This window comes from Lichenostomus cassidix, chromosome 2 (genome assembly GCF_008360975.1).
Source record: "Lichenostomus cassidix isolate B80296 chromosome 2, HeHo_3.0, whole genome shotgun sequence".
Lineage (NCBI taxonomy): Eukaryota > Metazoa > Chordata > Aves > Passeriformes > Meliphagidae > Lichenostomus > Lichenostomus cassidix.
Genome location: NC_139482.1, coordinates 2,911,087 through 2,928,813, shown reverse-complemented (window position 1 = coordinate 2,928,813; position 17,727 = coordinate 2,911,087). Strand labels below are relative to the sequence as shown.

General features: G+C 40.2%; 1 protein-coding gene across 9 annotated transcripts in view; it reads left to right on the top strand.

The window, feature by feature from the left end:
• Positions 1-17,023, top strand: part of ADCYAP1R1 (ADCYAP receptor type I) — a 142,840-nt gene extending 125,817 nt beyond the window's left edge. For 4 of the 9 annotated variants that reach the window (XM_085050151.1, XM_085050145.1, XM_085050146.1 and 1 more), the window contains 4 exons: positions 38-121; positions 5,325-5,454; positions 5,679-5,720; positions 8,656-17,023. In XM_085050151.1, the coding sequence (XP_084906277.1) occupies positions 38-121; positions 5,325-5,454; positions 5,679-5,720; positions 8,656-8,865 (466 nt within the window). In that variant the 3' untranslated portion in view covers positions 8,866-17,023. The remainder of the gene's footprint in view (positions 1-37; positions 122-5,324; positions 5,455-5,678; positions 5,721-8,655) is intronic. The other 5 variants (XM_085050152.1, XM_085050148.1, XM_085050150.1 and 2 more) reach the window with 4 other exon arrangements.
• Positions 17,024-17,727: the final 704 nt, after the last annotated feature.

Genomic DNA, 17,727 nt, shown 5'->3' with positions numbered 1-17,727 from the left:
AATATGCTGAAAAAAATGCTAATCTTGTCATATTTAGCAGCTGCGTTCAGAAATGCTACTGTAAGCCTAAGAGGGCTAACCAGCACTCTTGCAAGATGTCAGAACTATCAACCATTACCCTGTAAGTGTACGCACTCCTGTGGCATTACTGTGTTTGTATGACGCATGTGGAGGTTAAATGGATGGATGAGAGCAGAGGGGAAGTGACCAGAGAGCAAAGCATTCATTTAGTTCTTGTTGCATGTAGAATTTTTTTTTTTTTTGTTCTTGTTCTGTGCTTTTGCTGATGCGCCACGATCGAGGATTTTAAGGTTTAATTTTTTTATTATTATTTTTTTTGTAATTATGGCTGATGCTATTTATGGTTTTGGGTAGCGTCTGTACAGAATTAATAGCTGCTCTTTATTATACAGCAAAGAGGTGAGCACCTTCGTGCTGAGAGGAAATGTTGCACCTGAAATTTTCCTAAAAAAGGGGGTGAGATTGAGTCAATCAATCATACCCTCAGTGGGTGTAAAACATCTTTTGTCCATTGAACTGAGTGAAGTTGTGGTAATAAACACCCAGGGGTGAGAAAAGGCTAAAGTTAACCTAATATCAAAATTAATTGTGTCTATCACAAATTATAGGATTAAAAAATCATTGCGGTTGGAAAAGACCTCCAAGATGATCAAATTCAGTCCAACATTGTCAAATATCATTATCAAATACAGAGTGAGGCACCCAGAAGACTGAATAAAAGCCATTCAGCTAAGAGTTTTGTGAATTAATCACTATCCTACAGTCCACCTGTGCTCCTTGTACAAGAAGCCCACAGGTTTTCATAGATTAGTGGAATCATTAAGGATGGAAAAGAGTTCCAAGGTCAACATCTCATTTTGTTTAGATGAGGTGCAATTTCAGACATCTATGGTACAATACATTTTCTGATGATCTGTCTCCTGAATTTCACAGCAGTTTTATAAATGCAAATCAGCACTCTCAAAGGCATCCTGACACACACACCCAACACTCCAGGATTTTGCTAAAGAATATTCAGTATTTATCTTTGACACCATTAAGGAAAAAAGATTGTTTTGTAACTTAACTGCATATATAGTTCTGGGTTTTAGCTAGAAAAAAAAAACAACCAAAAACATTAAAGCGAATTTTCTGTGTGATTTCATATCGCTTTGAGGTATTTAGGAAATAAACCAATGAAGATGCTCAAAAATATTCAGTCAACAGACTGATACTGTGCAAAAGCAGATAGAAATAGATAAGAGAAGAACAGTCAGCACCTCCATCTTGTACACAGAGAGTAGCTGCAGACTAAGAACAGTTAGGTAAAACTAGGAATTAAGTTTAGGAGGAGATAGTTTGAAATAAAAAGTTCACTACTTAATGGACATCCTGCTGCAGCACAGATGTCATGTTGGGCCTTTGCAGAGAAGGAAATTTCACATTAAATGTAGTGTTTCTGAAAGAGGCATGGGAGACTAGTAACTCTCTATGGTGAAATCTTCTACATAGTCAAGGGCAAGAAGAGTTCAGCCTAAACAGGAGGTACTTAAACCTATTTTTTTGTGTGTTAAAGTATGACAGTCTTGGCAAGCTTCCCTATATTTCAAGTACTTGGTCTGAAGATGTGGTTTATGCATGGGAAAATAAAAAAACCTGGAATCATTCACTGTGTTTAGGTATTACCTCAGGTTTTTGGGAAGTGATCCTACAGACCTAATTAATTTTTTGGGAAATACTGGAAAGATCTTTCAAGAAGATTACTGAAGTTCCTGAAAGTCATGTTCAATATGTGTAGCATTTTGTGATAAAATAGATACTTCAGTTTATTAAACATGAGCTGTGTGGAGCATTTCACAACTAATGACATTTTGTGTCTTCATGGTTTGCTCTTTACCCTTCTATTTGAAATATTGTCATGATTTTCTTTCACTGAAATGATGGATATGTGCCATTGGCTAGAGAAACTGGATTCTTGTAATCTAAAATTCCCAAATCTACAGGGCAGGAATTTACATGACAAACTCAGTCCAGGTTCCCTTCGAGGTCAATGCATGGATTTAGGGTGTGATAAGAACTTCCTTAGGGGCAGGTGATTTGTCCTTCTGTGTCAAAGCTTCTTACTCTTCATAGACAATAAAAGGAACGTAACATGGATTTAATTTAACTAAAACTAGGTGCCATCATTGCAGATATGTCACAGCATCAAGTTAATCAATATATCCATTAATAGATGAGCTCAGTACCCATGGGGTTTAAAACAGGAGTCACCTCTTGTCAAAGAGACATCTGTAGCAGACAAGAATTATGCCTTAAAAGTATATTTTTCTCTGCATTGACTTTAGAGACATTTTAAAGATAATTTCATTGTCAATATCTACTCTACGTGTGTCCAAACCTTGGTGAGGTGAATGTTGCTTTTCAGGACTACAGACCTTGATGTCTTCATTGCAAAAGTTTATATTTGATCAAAGTATTGCAGTCAAGACTCAGATTTTAAACTGGACAATTCTCTTGTTTTAGAGAGGCAGGACTAAATGGCAAAACAACAATATAATCTTTCTTCAAAGTCTGTGGTTTGGAGACTTTTTGCTTCTTTTTTGATAATTTCTCTCAAAAAGGTTGAGTGTTTGAGGCTTCAGCAGTCTCCTTACTAATAAAGAAATAAAAGCTTGATTCCTTCAAATACTGTTCAAAATAGACAACCTTCTTAATTTGTATTTCTTTTACTATAAAGTTCTAATTTCATTATTTAATAGAGGAGTTAGGGGAAAGAGAGGACAGAATTATCTGTTTGTTTCTTCTAACACTTTATGGAAATTCCACATTCACAGCCATGCTACTGCAGAAAACCTTCTGTTTGAAGTGTTTTCCAGGAAAATAACAGCTGGAAAACAGAATGTCAGCCTCAACAAAAATTTATATTCAAATCGCTCTTTTAAAAGTGACCTTAAGACTTTCCTCTCCCTATTGGAATGTGAACAATATTTCTGAGAATACTATCTTTTTGAGAATATTATGTTCTGAACAGCCAGTTGAACAATTATTATCCTCGAAACTTTTAGATCCATCCCCCAAGTTTCTTGTCTGTCTGCAAGAACGGGGGAAGAAAAGAGGAGGAATATCTTTAGCTGTTGCACTCCTGAGAATTCCACTATATCCTTTAAGATTTTCATTCCCCATTGAACATAAACTTACACATCTCACAGGACCTGCTTTAAGTCTTCTCTCTTTTCAATGTTTTGGAAAAAAACCAATTTATCATCATCTGTAAAGGCATTAATATCTCTCAGGTTTTTCTTATCATTAAAATCTTCTTTTCCTCTTTGTAGATCTTAATAACCTATAAACTTCAGAATGTGCTATTTAATGCCTTTTCTTCCTCACTTTTATGACAATATTGAAGAAAACATCTCTAATAAGTTGATTATGGCATTATATTTCAAGATCCTGCAAGCTAATTGTATGATTAATCAGGTATAATTAGTGCCAGAAAACTGACAATAAAAAAGACTTCCTCTGCATATTTCCCTCAATTAATCTCCCAAGAGTGTGGTGAGACAGAACATATTAATAGACAATTCTATTCTGACTTTTAGATCAAAACAACAGTTATCCTTTTCTTGTTGTTGTCATTAATTCTGAATATAAAGGATAAAATATATGCAGGAATTATACTTTTTTGTCCAGTTTATTACCTTTAATTCGATTTTTTCATAATTCTGTGACTAGTTTAAGACATTTCTATTCATCACAGACTTTTTTTACAGAGACAGCATTATTTTCTAATCTCTTCCTCAATGCTTCTGTTCCTTTTTATTAACTTGATTGCATGTCCATAGAGAAAAAGGACTAGAAAGGACCCAAAAATCTCTTTTACACTGGCTCACTCCTGCATAGATTACTTTCTTTAGAGGTCATCAAAACTCTGTACGCTCCTCATCACCCTAATCTGAGGTTGTTCCTCTCTTAACCAAAAGCTTTTGGCCAATGTCTAATTTTATAACCCACAAGAAGAGTGTTCTCTGGTTTGTGAGGTCTTTCACCAAGACTTGGGGTTTGGTGTCCATCAGATTTATGGCTCAGGTGTGTTTAGTGCAGTCTCCAGGCAAGAGCTGTCATGAATTTATCCCCTTTAGGACCCAAAGGCTGACTGAGATGCCAACACTGCACAGATGTCCCATTCCCAGTTAGGTACTGGTGGTGATTTTGCTGACAGAATTTTTGGAGATGCTGAAGCAAACACATTATTTTGGGTTATTGTTGAGCAGGTATTAGCAAATTCAAACCTGTCTGCAATGTACCAAATAGATAAAAGCAAAGGGGATAAGTGAATTTTAAAAAATATGTAGCCCTTCAAAAAATCTTGATGGCTTTTTACCTTCTGTTGCCTTCCATTTGCCTTCTTCACTTACCTGAGTGTAAGCAATTATATTCTTCCCCTCTGCAAGTTAATTGTTTTTAATAAAGCACTTGCCTCATTTTCAGATCAACATTTACTTTCTCTTTGGTTTTTTTTTTTGCTGCTCAGCCAGCAAATGACACTCACCAAAGGAGGCACAAGTCTTGGCTGGCCCCTGCTTTGGGGGAATTTCACCAGTGAAGTGCTCACATGTGACACATTCATTTCCAGCCTTTCTTTTATATCTGCTGAGCTTGATTTCCCCCTGAAACCACTTTATTCTGAAACAATGGGATTAAACAGTGGAATTGCACTTAGGTTTCTAGCAGTATAAATGAGACCAAAATCAAGACCTTGAGGAATAGTTTTGAGTAAAAGAACAAGAACATGCAGGAGGGTTTAGCTTTATTTGTATGGCTGGTGGTTTTTTGGCTTTATTTGTGTGGTTGTTTTGGAATTCTTTTGCTGTGCAGCAATACATTCACACACACACACACAAAACCAACCAAACCAAAGGGGTTTCAAACATTCCACTGGGATTAAGCAATTCGGATAGAGGTTTATAATTGTGCTATGGTAGCAGTCTGAATCCCTTAGCAAGATCCCCTTCCTCATTTTTGGCATGGTAGGGGAAAATTCCTGCTTGTAATAATGGAAATTAAAATAGCAGCACAGGGCATTGAGCATTGTTAATGTGCCATGACTGTAGCAGGGTGAAGAAGGGGGAGCAAACTGCAGTGTGTGTGCAAGCAGTCGTTCAGTACGAGCAGGAATGTTGTATATTTGTTTGTATAATAATTATGCAGAATGTGTAATTCCCAAAAGTCAGTCAGCAAAACATTCTCTGTGTTTTCTTCTTTAATTAAAGCGCAGGTTGTTAATTGCAAGGCTGCATTAAAGTCCTTTCCCTCTGTTGTGACAGGAGGCTGGCTCGCTCCACTCTGCTGCTGATCCCCTTGTTTGGAATTCACTACACGGTGTTTGCCTTTTCTCCTGAGAATGTCAGTAAGAGGGAGAGACTGGTGTTTGAACTGGGACTGGGATCCTTCCAGGTGATTATACACTGCATTCTGCTTTCCTTGGAAAGAAATCTCTCTTCCTTGTAACTACTTTGCATGCACAGCTCTCAGAGTGTGTCTCTGCTCGTTCATGTGTGTGTTTTCTGTACCAGGATTTTGGGGTTGCTTGTTTGCTTGGTTTTTTTAACTCCAGCTATTTTCTGTCATTCCTTCTTCATTAAATTTATTTCGGGTTTTTTTCTCTCCCATTTCCCTAGGGGTTTGTTGTTGCTGTTCTTTACTGCTTCTTGAATGGGGAGGTAAGACTTTTAATATTTAGTATCCCTCACCTCTCATCCACATCCCGTTTTCTTGTGGGAATAACAGCTGTTCTAACTGTCCATTCTAACTCATCACCTTCCATAATCCCTGATATTTTAGGCTGAATCTCACAATTCTCAGAAAAAAAAAAAAGAAAAAAAGAAAATAAAGGAAAATGTGTAATATCTTTATTAAACTAAAACATTGGCCGTGCCAGAGATGATGGGTTAGTTTAAGTCTCTCTGAAGTGGGGTAGGGTCTGTACTGGTCTCTTTTTTTCTGCCACCCCAGTTGCCAAATTTTGCAGTGGTTTTGTTAAACTTTGCCCTCTTCTTGCCAGCTTACTCTCCCAGCCTGTTCAGCTCTATCCAAGAGGTCTGGCATGGCCATGTCACCACCCCCTTTGGTGTCATCAGCCAAATTGGTGGAGGGGCTTTCAATGCCATCATTGGGATTGCTATGAAGATGGTGAGGCCCTGGCACAGGGTGCCCAGAGAAGCTGTGGCTGCCCCTGGATCCCTGGCAGTGTCCGAGGCCAGGCTGGACAGGGCTTGGAACAACCTGGGATAGTGGAAGGTGTCCCTGCCCCTGGCAGGGCTTTGGAATGAGATGATCTTTAAGATTCCTTCGAGACAAATCCATTCTATGACTTTATGTTGAACAGTGTGAAGTCCAATAACAATACCTGGAGGATCCCAGCAGTGATAAGGCGCCAGGCTGAGTAAAAACCATTGTTCACCACCCTCTCTGCGTGGTCTCCTTCCCATCTTGCAGATCACCCACCCACTCCATATCTTGCCAGCTTTCCTAGGAAAAGTGGAGGAAACAGTGTCCAACCCTTCACAGAAGTCCAAGTTTTCATGGGTCCTTGGTTGCTTTTGCTGCCACCACCCAACTGCCACCTTCCAGCCCTAAACACAAGCAGTCTGAGGGTGTCAGATGTCCTGAAACCTCCCCAGACACCACCTGGGTGTCTTGCAAGCCTCACACTCCTCTCAGCACATGGCTGTTGCTGTTGCTGCTGCTGGGATCAGTTTCCCACGTTTGTGCTTTTGTCTGATTCACTTGTTCCAATCTGCATTTCCCTGCCTTTGTTGATTTGACTGAACACCTTAGGTAATTGTTTTCTGAACTGATGGAAAGAGGTCCCCTGCTCAAGGCTGCCTTAAAGAGGAACATCAAGAGTTCATCCATTCTCCTCCACTGCTACAGATCTCCCGTGCAGTCCAACAGCTGGAGTCTTTTCCTAAAATCACTTTCTTTTCTTCTTTTCAAGGGGGCTGAGTGCAGGTGTAGCCTGGCATTGCTGATCTCTGGTACAAAAGGTCTCAGACTCCTTGATCCAAGTGATTCCTTCTCAGATAAACTATAACAACCTCCAAGCTCATCAAACAAACTTATCTTTGCTCATGGGCTTAGTCAAGGTGATTTTTAAGGGACCCACAGGGTTATTAAATTATTGGTCATAGTCCAGTCCCTGGTAGCTCAGCAGGTGAGATTTGGATCATGCCTTGCTGGAGTTTCTGGCTGCATTCCTGCTTCACCAGCTGGCATTACTGGATATCCACCTCTCCCACCTACAGGTGTTTTCTCTATCACCTTCTCTGGGTGCTAAAAGAACAGCCAAAAGGTCTTGTCTGAAGATAAACACCTTCCAAGAGAGCAAGCATGGTGTGTCAGATCTCCTGAAGGCCCTTGAAAGGAGTGGGGGGGTTGGTTCTTAGCCAAACCAACACAGCCAGGTTAATTAAAGCCATTTCACCTCTCAAGACACCAGAAAATGGTGATTAGAGGATGTCTTGTGCCTCCACTGAATTTCCCACAGCAAGAAAGGCTTCACTTTTGGATTATCACACTGTTCCAGATGCAAACACTATTCCCTTTTCACAGAGATGATGTAACTCCATGCTCTATCTAATCTATAAATATCTATACTTTAACCAAAATAGGAATTTGGTGGTCCTAGAAGGAGAGTGTAAGTTTTCCAGTTGGATTTTTCCTCCCTGTAGAGTTTTTGTCTGTACTGTTGAAACCCTTGTTTAGCATTTTGGCTTTTGTTGATCCATTTTGACAGTATTAGCCCAGGAAAATCTGACTGTTACAAGCAAGATGAGCATCTTTGACACTGCAGCTCACTGGAGGCTGGAAAAATACATTGGGAAAACATCTCTTCATATTTCTTTATTCTTACACTATTTCATTCAGAAATATGACACAAGAATGAGTAACAGACCAAGTAAACCTTGGTCTAAGCTACTATCACTTCTCTTATATTAAATCTTTACTACCTAATCTATAGACACACATGTGCACACCCTGGCAGTGCTGCCAGGAAATTGATGATGAGTGAAAAGTAGAAAGCTATGGAATTATCTACTTACATCCTAATTGAACTTCTGACCATGGTTTGTTTTACTCTTGGGGATTTCCTGTGGATGCCATAAAAAAAAAAACTCTCAAGGAAAGGAGAGTTAACCCCAGAGCTGGTGTCTGCTCTGAGGGGATCTGAAAGCAAAGTTTTCAATAAACATCCATCCATTCATGGCAGGTGAGACAAGCTGCCTCTGGGGACAGGGTGATTCAATATTACCCAGTGCTTTTTCATTGCTGGTTTCTCTGGCTCCTTATTATGTCTTTGGTACTGGTCATTGATAAAAACAGGGTTATTTTCCTCCAGTGAGTGTTGATTAGGTCTTCCATGGCTGATCCTAAATTATCTGAATTCAGACACAGAACCTGGGCTGGGCTGTAGTTCCCACTACACACCTGGACCTCTCCCAACCATGGAGAAGTCACTTCAGATTTTGCTGAAATGAGGAGTTTGATAATAACCTTAAAAAATAGTTCTGTAGAATTGTGGGGTTTTTTTCTAATCTTGATAATTTGTCAGCATGTCCTCGGGCGGCTAAGTACATAAAAAATGACCTTTTGAAGTTTCTCCCTAAAGGTGCAATCAGAAATAAAGAGAAAATGGAGGAGCTGGAAAGTCAACCGGTATTTTGCTGTGGATTTCAAGCATCGCCATCCTTCTCTAGCGAGCAGCGGAGTGAACGGGGGGACACAACTCTCCATTCTGAGCAAGAGCAGCTCTCAGATTCGGATGTCCAGCATAAATGCGGAGAACCTGGCGACATGAGCAGCTAAGGGGAGCAAAGCAACCAACGAGCAAACCAAAAACCATCCCTTGAAAAAGAAAATGATGAAATAATAGTTTTGGTGGTGGTGCAGGTCTCTCTTGCTTTCCTTTTCCTTTTCCCTTTCCCTTTCCCTTTTCCCTTTTCCCTTTTCCATTTTCCCTTTTCCCTTTCCCTTTTCCCTTTCCCTTTTCCCTTTTCTCTTTCCCTTTCCCTTTCCCTTTCCCTTTTCTCTTTCCCTTTTCCCTTTCCCTTTCCCTTTCCCTTTCCCTTTCCCTTTCCCTTTCCCTTTCCCTTTCCCTTTCCCTTTCCCCTTCCCTTTTTCCTTTCCTTTCCTTTCCTTTCCTTTCCTTTCCTTTCCTTTCCTTTCCTTTCCTTTCCTTTCCTTTCCTTTCCTTTCCTTTCCTTTCCTTTCCTTTCCTCTCCCTTTTTCCTCCTCTCCTCTCCTCTCCTCTCCTCTCCTCTCCTCTCCTCTCCTCTCCTCTCCTCTCCTCTCCTCTCCTCTCAAGGTGAAAAACCGAAGGAAATGTGTAAATATCTCTTTTTAACACACTGTAAATACCCAGCTGTACTCAAGGCCATTAATGGAGAATGTTTAAAAGACAAAAAGAGGCCAAACCCACCCACTCAACTATTCCCATTTCAGAACATCTGCGAGTAATCCGTTGTCCGTCCAAAGTAACAAGTGATTGCTGTGCAGTTGTGATCCTTGGTTGCCAAACTGATCCTAGTCCGTGAATGGACATGACCGTTGTCATTTTTCCACTTGGTTTCCATTTTGGGTTGGATTGGCAGATTTTTTTCCCCCTAGTCCAACATGTCTTAGCCTGTCCCTGTCTTGGCACGTGAATTTCCGCAGTGTTTCTCTTTGGAGTCCTAGGGTGGAGCTAACATGCTTGGGTTGATCAATCCAGCTGATTCGGGAAGATCTCCAGAAAATCAAGTTTGTGGCTGGATTTAGTCAGACATTCCCGACGGACTTCAAGGAACAGCTGTGCCAACGTGGAACTGCACATCAGTGCAGGAACTTCAGGCCAGAGCAATGGATCCGCTGTGCTTTTCAGTACCCAGGGACACTTCCAGGAATGCTTTCTGTTCTAGCTAAGCTGTGAATTTTCTAAAAGGGCCATGCAGTTGATATAGCTCTATTTTTGGCATTGATCGATAGATTGATCGTTTGGACTCTTTGAATAACACAAAGAACTGTCCCTTCCCTCCCACCTTCAGAGCACGAGTTCCAGGGTGGCCTTTCCCTCCAGATGGCCTCCAACCCTCTGCACCAGTTGCCAGATGTGGCACTGGTGGCTTTGGGGCAGCACTGTCACACAGAGTGTGGTGCCTTTGCAGCCTGGTTGACTTCTGTGGGTTGACTCTTCCCTGCCAGAGCACGAGGCATGAGAAGGACCTGGCAGGATCACCCTGGAAGGTAAAAACCACCCACATTTGGTGAGAAAAAAACAACTAAACTGGACACTAAGACGGCATGGAAGGAAAGGATAAAGACTTTGGATGACTTCCCACACCTGGCAGTTCTCTCTCTCTTGGGGAATTCTGTTTGTTTCACCACCAATGGTCTTACTGCTTTTCTTGGAGAGGAACTCGAATGTTCTTTCAGCCTTTGCCTTGTAATTAAAGCCACGACTGCTACAAATCTACTTCAACCCAATGTCGATGATGTCAATTCTTAAGAGTCTTTATACAGCGCAAAAAAAAAGGCTTGAAGGGCCATCCCAGCGCTCCCTTCATCTTGGATTTATGAATTTGTGAACTGAGAAATATATATATATCAAATATATATATATATGTGCGTGTATGTGTATGCATATATTACAAACAAAGACGAAAATGGCATTTTAAATGTGAAGTTTTGAACTGAAACTAATAGTAACCAGGAAATTCAAAATTCAGGCTTGTTCTTCGGTGTTAGTTGACATGATCATAAACTAAAAAAGAAAAAAAAAAAGTGAAATATTCAGAATTTTAGTGTCAGCTGAGTGTGAGCTTTTAATTTCACTGGTTTTGTTAGTTTAAGTAAAAAAGAAAAAAAGAGTCTTGATGTCATTTTAAGCAGAGATTTTTAAAAATAATCCTAGATTACTTATTTTTAAAAGGAGAGAAAAAAAAAAAAAGGTCTCAGAAAGTTGTGAAAGAAATATTAATTATAATAATACTTAACACTTATATAGTCCTTTACGGGAAATAACCTGCTCTTGGCTGGAGCCATCTAAATGAATGTAAATTTAATTCAAACCAGACAGAACTGTTGTTTGAGGTCATATGGATCATGCTGTTATGAGGTGGGGACAGCCCTGTCGTGTGACATCTGCCCTGGCACAGAGGACCAGCAAAACAGTTGAAATCACTTCCATTAAACTCCAGGTTCAGGAGTGGGATTTAGGTGATCCAAACACCTTTTTTTCCCCTAAGCCTACAGCACTGATTTGCTGCTCCAAGAGCAGAATTTATCCACTTTTTCCCAATTCTGCAAAAGTCCCTGAAGTATTTTTAACTGCTGGATTGGCCCTTCCTCTCACTTGAGATGCTTCTAAAAGTTGTTTTAGAAAGTTTCCCAAGGAACCACGTACTTTGTCATTCAGAAGCAGTTAGAGAAAGGCAGATTTATCAGACAAATGCATACATGGACAATTTTCTGTCGGATGGGATTTCACAAGGATTATATTGAAAATACTGTATTATTTTAAAACAATCAAAAGCTATTTTTGCATGAATGGCCAGCAGCCAGTTTTCAAGCACTAATAAATCAGAATTTTTGAGAAAAAGATGTCAAATAACTGCATCTAGCTGGAGACTCTTTGCTGTGTTTCAGTCCAGAGCAAGAAGGTGTTTGGATCTTTTTTTAAATTTATTTTTGTTGTTGTTGCTGAAGATTATTCTGAGCTTACTTCTGGATTCTGTTGTTTTCCTGGCCATCCTACAGTGCTCTGCAATTTGAGTTGGTGGATCTCAGTCCAGTGCCTTGTGGGCAAATGTCCACATCACCAAAACCACCCTCTGACCCTGCACACTGGAGACCAACCTCAGCTAAATTAAAATAAGTACAGAAAACTGTTGTTGTTGTTGTTGTTGTTGTTGTTGTAAGAATAAACCCACTTCACCTGGAATTGGGATTTGGCCTCAGCACATTGGTATTAATTTTTGGTGGTCCTAGCTAGCGAGTCCAAGGATGAAATAATTGTGAAAATTTGGATTTTCCCCTAATTCCTCGAGCCAGTGTTCAGCAGTTTGGAGAGCAGTGGAGGGGAAATTTCTGCTGTTGCAGATGTTGAGTTTCTTGTTCAGTAGAAAAATTGAAGTCTTTTGTTGTGTTCACCAGCACTGACTTGACCAGGAGAAATGAGACCTCTCAACATATTAAATATAAAATATACTACCCAAAACCCACCCCCTTCTCTTATGACTTTATTTCTCTGAATAAAAGTGTCGATGCACTGGCAGATGTGGCTTTTCCTGAGCCACTGGCACTTTCCCAGTGTCCCTGGGGAGGTCACACTCGAGGTGGGCATGGCTATGGGATCCAGACTCTGATGCCATCGCACAAACGAGCTCTCCACAAATCTCTGTTGAATGTAAGCTGCTGGCCAGGCAAGGCCACCCCACAGGGGCTGTTTTTCCATTTGCTCCAGGAGGGAAGAATCCAACAGGCAGTTTGCTTCTATCTGTGTGTAAATATCAACTGAGTGTAACAGTGCTTTGTTTGATTTTTTCACTGTGAAATACATTTTGGAGCTAGAAAGGCTGTGTTATTAAAAACTACACAATTAAAAGAAAAAAAAAAAAAGGCGTGTGCAGTGCTCCTTGAGCCATTTTTTCTACCATGTCCATAATGTATTTCCTGTCTAATTTTCTTATTTTGCTTTTATAAATGTACAAAGACTTTCTGTGCTGCAGGTTTTGTGACTATTTACTGTATCTAATCACTGTTTTGATTATTGACTTGTCAGTGTGGAGTGCTGGTACTGCAGGACAATTCACATCCCAAAATGAAAACTACAACCTAGATTGTAAAGGACAAGGCTTGTTTCACTGCTGCATGGTGATGTCACCTCCTTTTACCTTCACTTTTAGTATGTCAGGAAGTCAGAGCCCAGGGAAAGAACATTAAATGCCTAGTTCTGGGAAGTTTTGTATCATAGAGGAAAAATATCCAAGTTCCCATCCATCATTTAGGTATTTGTATTTGAAAACCAGGTGTTAAAATGGAGTGGTGAATGGGAGAAGGGATGAAGGTAGGTGAGTCCAGAGTAAAATGCAGTTTGGAAGTTAAATCCAGACACTTCATTTGGTTTCTGGCTCCTGCTCCTCAGCATCTGTCTCCCTCTGCACCTGAAGGAGAGTTCCCTTCAATGGCAAGGCTAAATAACAACCAGGAATGGGCATGAATTGATAATTTGAGATGACCTCTGCAAAGGATTACCTTTGTGCTGATAATTCGAGATTGCCTTTGCAAAGATGACTCTCCCTGGACTCTCTCCATCATCAATGGCAAGTGTGAGAAACCTTCCAGAAGGGAATGCCCAGCAGTTCATAGAATCCACAGCCAAGGCTGGAGGTGACCTCAGATGACCAAATTGGTTCAACCCTTCATGAGAAAGGGAGCCAAGATGAGTTTATCCAACACCCTGTCCAGTCACCTCTTGGAAACTTCCCCTGCTAGGGACTGCACCACATGTCTGGAGAGGTTTCTCTCATGAATGGCTGTTTTCACTCTAAAAAATCTCTTTATCAAGATGATCTCTCTCTGGTGCACCTTGATCCCCTTGTATTCTCCATGTTGATCCTTGTGACGAAAACCCCTTCATCCTCTTTCTAACCTCTCTTTTAGTACTGGAATCGTAGGATGAGGTTCCCACTGAGCCCTCACTTCCCCAGGGAGAAATTCCTTCAGTTTTTCTTCCCTGCCCCCATTGTCCATCTCTTTGATGATCTTCATGGTCCTCCTTTTGACCCTCTCCATGTCTGTCTTGAATTGTGAGGACAAGAATGAGACACAACACAGAGTTTCTTGGATTCCTGCTGGAAGTCCCAGGACCTGACCTGGGAGACTCTGATCCTCCTCAGCAGTGACAGAAGGATCAGTTGTCATAATTTGCCTTGCCCATGTAATGTTGTAAAACTGTGGCTTTTCTTTATATTTTCATATCAAAAGTGGATGAAATTCTGCTTCTGAATAGCAGGATAGATCCAGTGCTTGAGTATGAAGGGACCTCTGGTAAGCTAAAAAATTCAGGATTTTTTTCAAATGTTCCATGGAGAAAATAAACTAGTAACTAAAAACAGGGAAAGCCAAAATTATCAAGAGAAAAACATTTTCACTCAATATGAAGGAAGCTCTATATTGCTATTAGTTTCTTAGTGTAATTCTCCCACTCCTGAACTGATCACCTCTCCTTTTAAAATTCAGTAGGATTTTCTTTTTTTCCACCTTCTCTTCCCACTGGAAAGTTATTGAGAAACTTTACTCTTCTGGCAGTGAGAAACCTTTATCTGAACTTCAAGCTGAAATAACTCCTGGCTCACTTGGATTCCTTGTCATGCTGATCTCGCCTCCAGTTTCTTTCTCTTTTCCTGACATAGAAACAGCTTTATTTCAGAGGAAGTCTACAGTTTGTCTTTGATCACACAGCTGAAAGATAAGACTAAAAATAACGATGCTATTAAATTGCATTTGTTTCAGCTCTGATCCCAATCTGGGCAGCAAAACCAATGCAAAGAATCAAATACAGACAGACACGAATCCATTAAGAATAGCAGGAAAATTACCTGGAAGCAGCAGGCCAAGCATCCTGGGAAAAAAAAAAAAAAGGAAATAAAAAAGGAACAATAAAAATTAAGAAAAAGTTTTCCAGTTCTTGAACATGTATAAATGAGATTTGGGGCTTGAGTAAATTTTATTCAGCCAAACCTAAAGGGAAAATAATTCCAATATTTTGCTTTTCTGTTTTCAGTTATAATCTTGCAGGGGAAGCTTTGTCTCTGCATTTCCTGTCAAAGGGATGGGACACTCATTCAGTCAAAATACTGCAGGAAATCTTCATTCAAATGGGCTAAAATACACTGATGGTGTCAGTTTTAGTGCTTTTGTCTGACACTGCTAGTAAATCTCTACTAAATCTCTACTAAATCTGGCCTCTGGACCATACAAATATCCAACTTCACATTATTTTTTTCCAGCCCAGCCCTGACAGCAATTAGATACCAAAATTTCAGGGTTATAGCAAAAAATAAATGTGTCCAGAGTGGCTTAGCAAAGAGTGGCAACAAAAGAAGTGCAAAATGCATTAATTTAATTGGCTTTATTTGCCTTGGTATTCGAACTTGGTTTTCAGTAGTGTTTCAGGAACAATTGCCAATGTCAGAAGTGCTCAACCTGTAACCTGTGGAGGTTTCAGAGCCCAGAAACTGTTTATAAAGTGTCCATGGATTATTATTAAGGAAAACAAGTTCATTTTTTGCATGTAGCAATAGATGCTTTAAGGCTCCTGAAGAGCTTTAGTCTTACCTGTGTTCATGGAAAGCTCCCATAGATCACAAACCTACAGAGTTGAATAAATTAGGCTTTTCCTCCTTTGATTATGTGATTCCATGATATTAAAACTTTTGTTCTGAGATCTTTGACTTTATTATCTCTGTGAAAGCAGTTGGGCTCCTATGTCTACAACTGTAGAAATGTACATAATGCAAAAATACAACCAAATCTGGTTTTAATTCGTTTTCTTCCTGAGGAGTTAAATAGCAAGGGCTATATTAGATGTGTGTCCCTTTCAACATCTGGCACTTCCAGCATTAGGAATTCTGGCTCAGAATTAAATCTCTGGAAAAGGTCTTGTGTTCCTGAGCAGACAGCTAAGGGCACATCCACATCCCTTAGACACCAACAGTGAACATTTCCTCCTTGGATCTGCTTTCTCCACTTTGCCTTTTTAGTCACAAGAGAGAAATGAGCAATTTCAGAGTACAGGAATAAACATATTTTTGATGTCTGCTCCAGGCTGAGATGATTCAGGCTTTGCAAGTGTCTGTTTCTCTCACCAGGAGTCTCCCCTGACCAGACTGGAGACAGATGCTGACCCTGGGGAGGCCTAGAGAGAAATGAATTTTCCCTGGCAGCTTTGGCCAGTCACTGTGGTTCTGTCTCATGCATGCTGAGGAATGATGGTCTTGAAAAGCTTGGTGGTAGCTCCTGTTGGGTATTACCAACCAGATTTGGGGAGGTGTATGCCTGGTGAAATTTCAGGAGCTCTCATGGAGAGTTTTCAGGACACTTTGTTCTCCCTGCCAGATTGTGTCACACAACCAGCACTTCTGTGCCCAGGAACAAACCAGAGGATATAGTGCACATGCAGTGAAAAAAAATTTTAAAAATTAGGATTTTACCCTCTGCTTCTAGCAGTCAGGTCCATGCAACCAGCTCAGAATTGCATTTAAGGACAGGTTAGGAAGATCTGGAGGATGCAGCAGCGGCTAAGGATGCTCTGATGTTAAGCTCCGTGTATATCTGTACTAAAGAGCTAAGTTCAGCTAAATACACATTGTACTTTGTGTATGAAAACACACCAGCAGAGCTTGAACAATGTTTTGAACCTCATGGTCTTTCGCCTTCTTATGATTCAAACTGCAATTTCCCATTGGCTTTCTTTTGGGGAATTCATCCATGTGAAGAATTACTGTGTGATATGACACTGTGTGATATGACACTCTTCAGTGTCTGAAATTACCTAGGCTTCTGCATATGCCTTTTCCAATGGACTGTGTGCTTGCAGAGAAGTCTCAAGAGGCCTTTGTGTATCAGTATAACCTGTACAAACAAATATTTGGTGTGTTCATTCTCTTTCCCTTCTACTTGTCAGTTTAGTGGCAATGCAAACCTGCTATAGCTCTGAGAGGAACCAAGTCATCGGATGGAAAGCTGTATTTTGGCTTTTGACTGTGTCAAGGTACAAAGTTACTGGCCTGTTGGGTCTAATATTGACCTTTTTTGGTCAAAACTGGTTTAACTGGTAATGGGATCTGGGGTTATTCAGCTTTGTTAAGAGGTGGAAACACAGATATCAACTGCTGCTTTCTAACCTTTTTTGTGTTTTGAGAAATTGTTTTTAACATGTATACTGCTGTAGATGACACAATAAATGTATTATCATTTTGTAAAAGTCTGTTCTGATATAAAATTGCACCAAAGAGAACTTTTTGTCCGTGAACTTACAGGGTAGTGTATTCTTTTCCTGCAGCAGAGGTTCTTTGGGCTAAAAGGCTTCTCTGGCCTCTTCATGGGAGGGAATTCCTGAATTCTGATGGGCAAAGTTAGCCCTGGACCAACCAGGGGTGATGTGTTTGCCATTAGAGGGCCATGCACAGTATTCTTACTCCATAAATCAGTTTGTTTAACTCCCTGCATCAATATCCAGTGTTCTGCTAATATCACCAAATGTGGGCTAATATCACCAAATCAAATGTAACACACCCTCTAAAAACCCCTGTGGCTCTGGGTTTGATCCACAGGTCCTCTGGGGAATAAATATTATTCCTACAGGGTACAAACAGGAGAAGAAATTTCTGCTGTCCTCAAACAAAGACATTGCCAGTTGGCAAAGGTGGGAAAAGGTTAATCTCTGTAGCATCTGATGTGTTTCAAGGTTTCATTTATTTTATAGTCAAAGCAAACCTTGAGTTTTACCATCAGGGTAATTTTTAAAGTATGAGGCACATTCCCACTACTGAAACAGAGGATTCCACAGAAGATGAACTATTGCTGGTATTTCCCCCATTTTCATCATTTTTTTCAGCTACCATAAGCAGATAAAGTCTGTTCCTCACAGATCTGTGAATACTGAACCTTTCAGCTGTTATCCTCCCT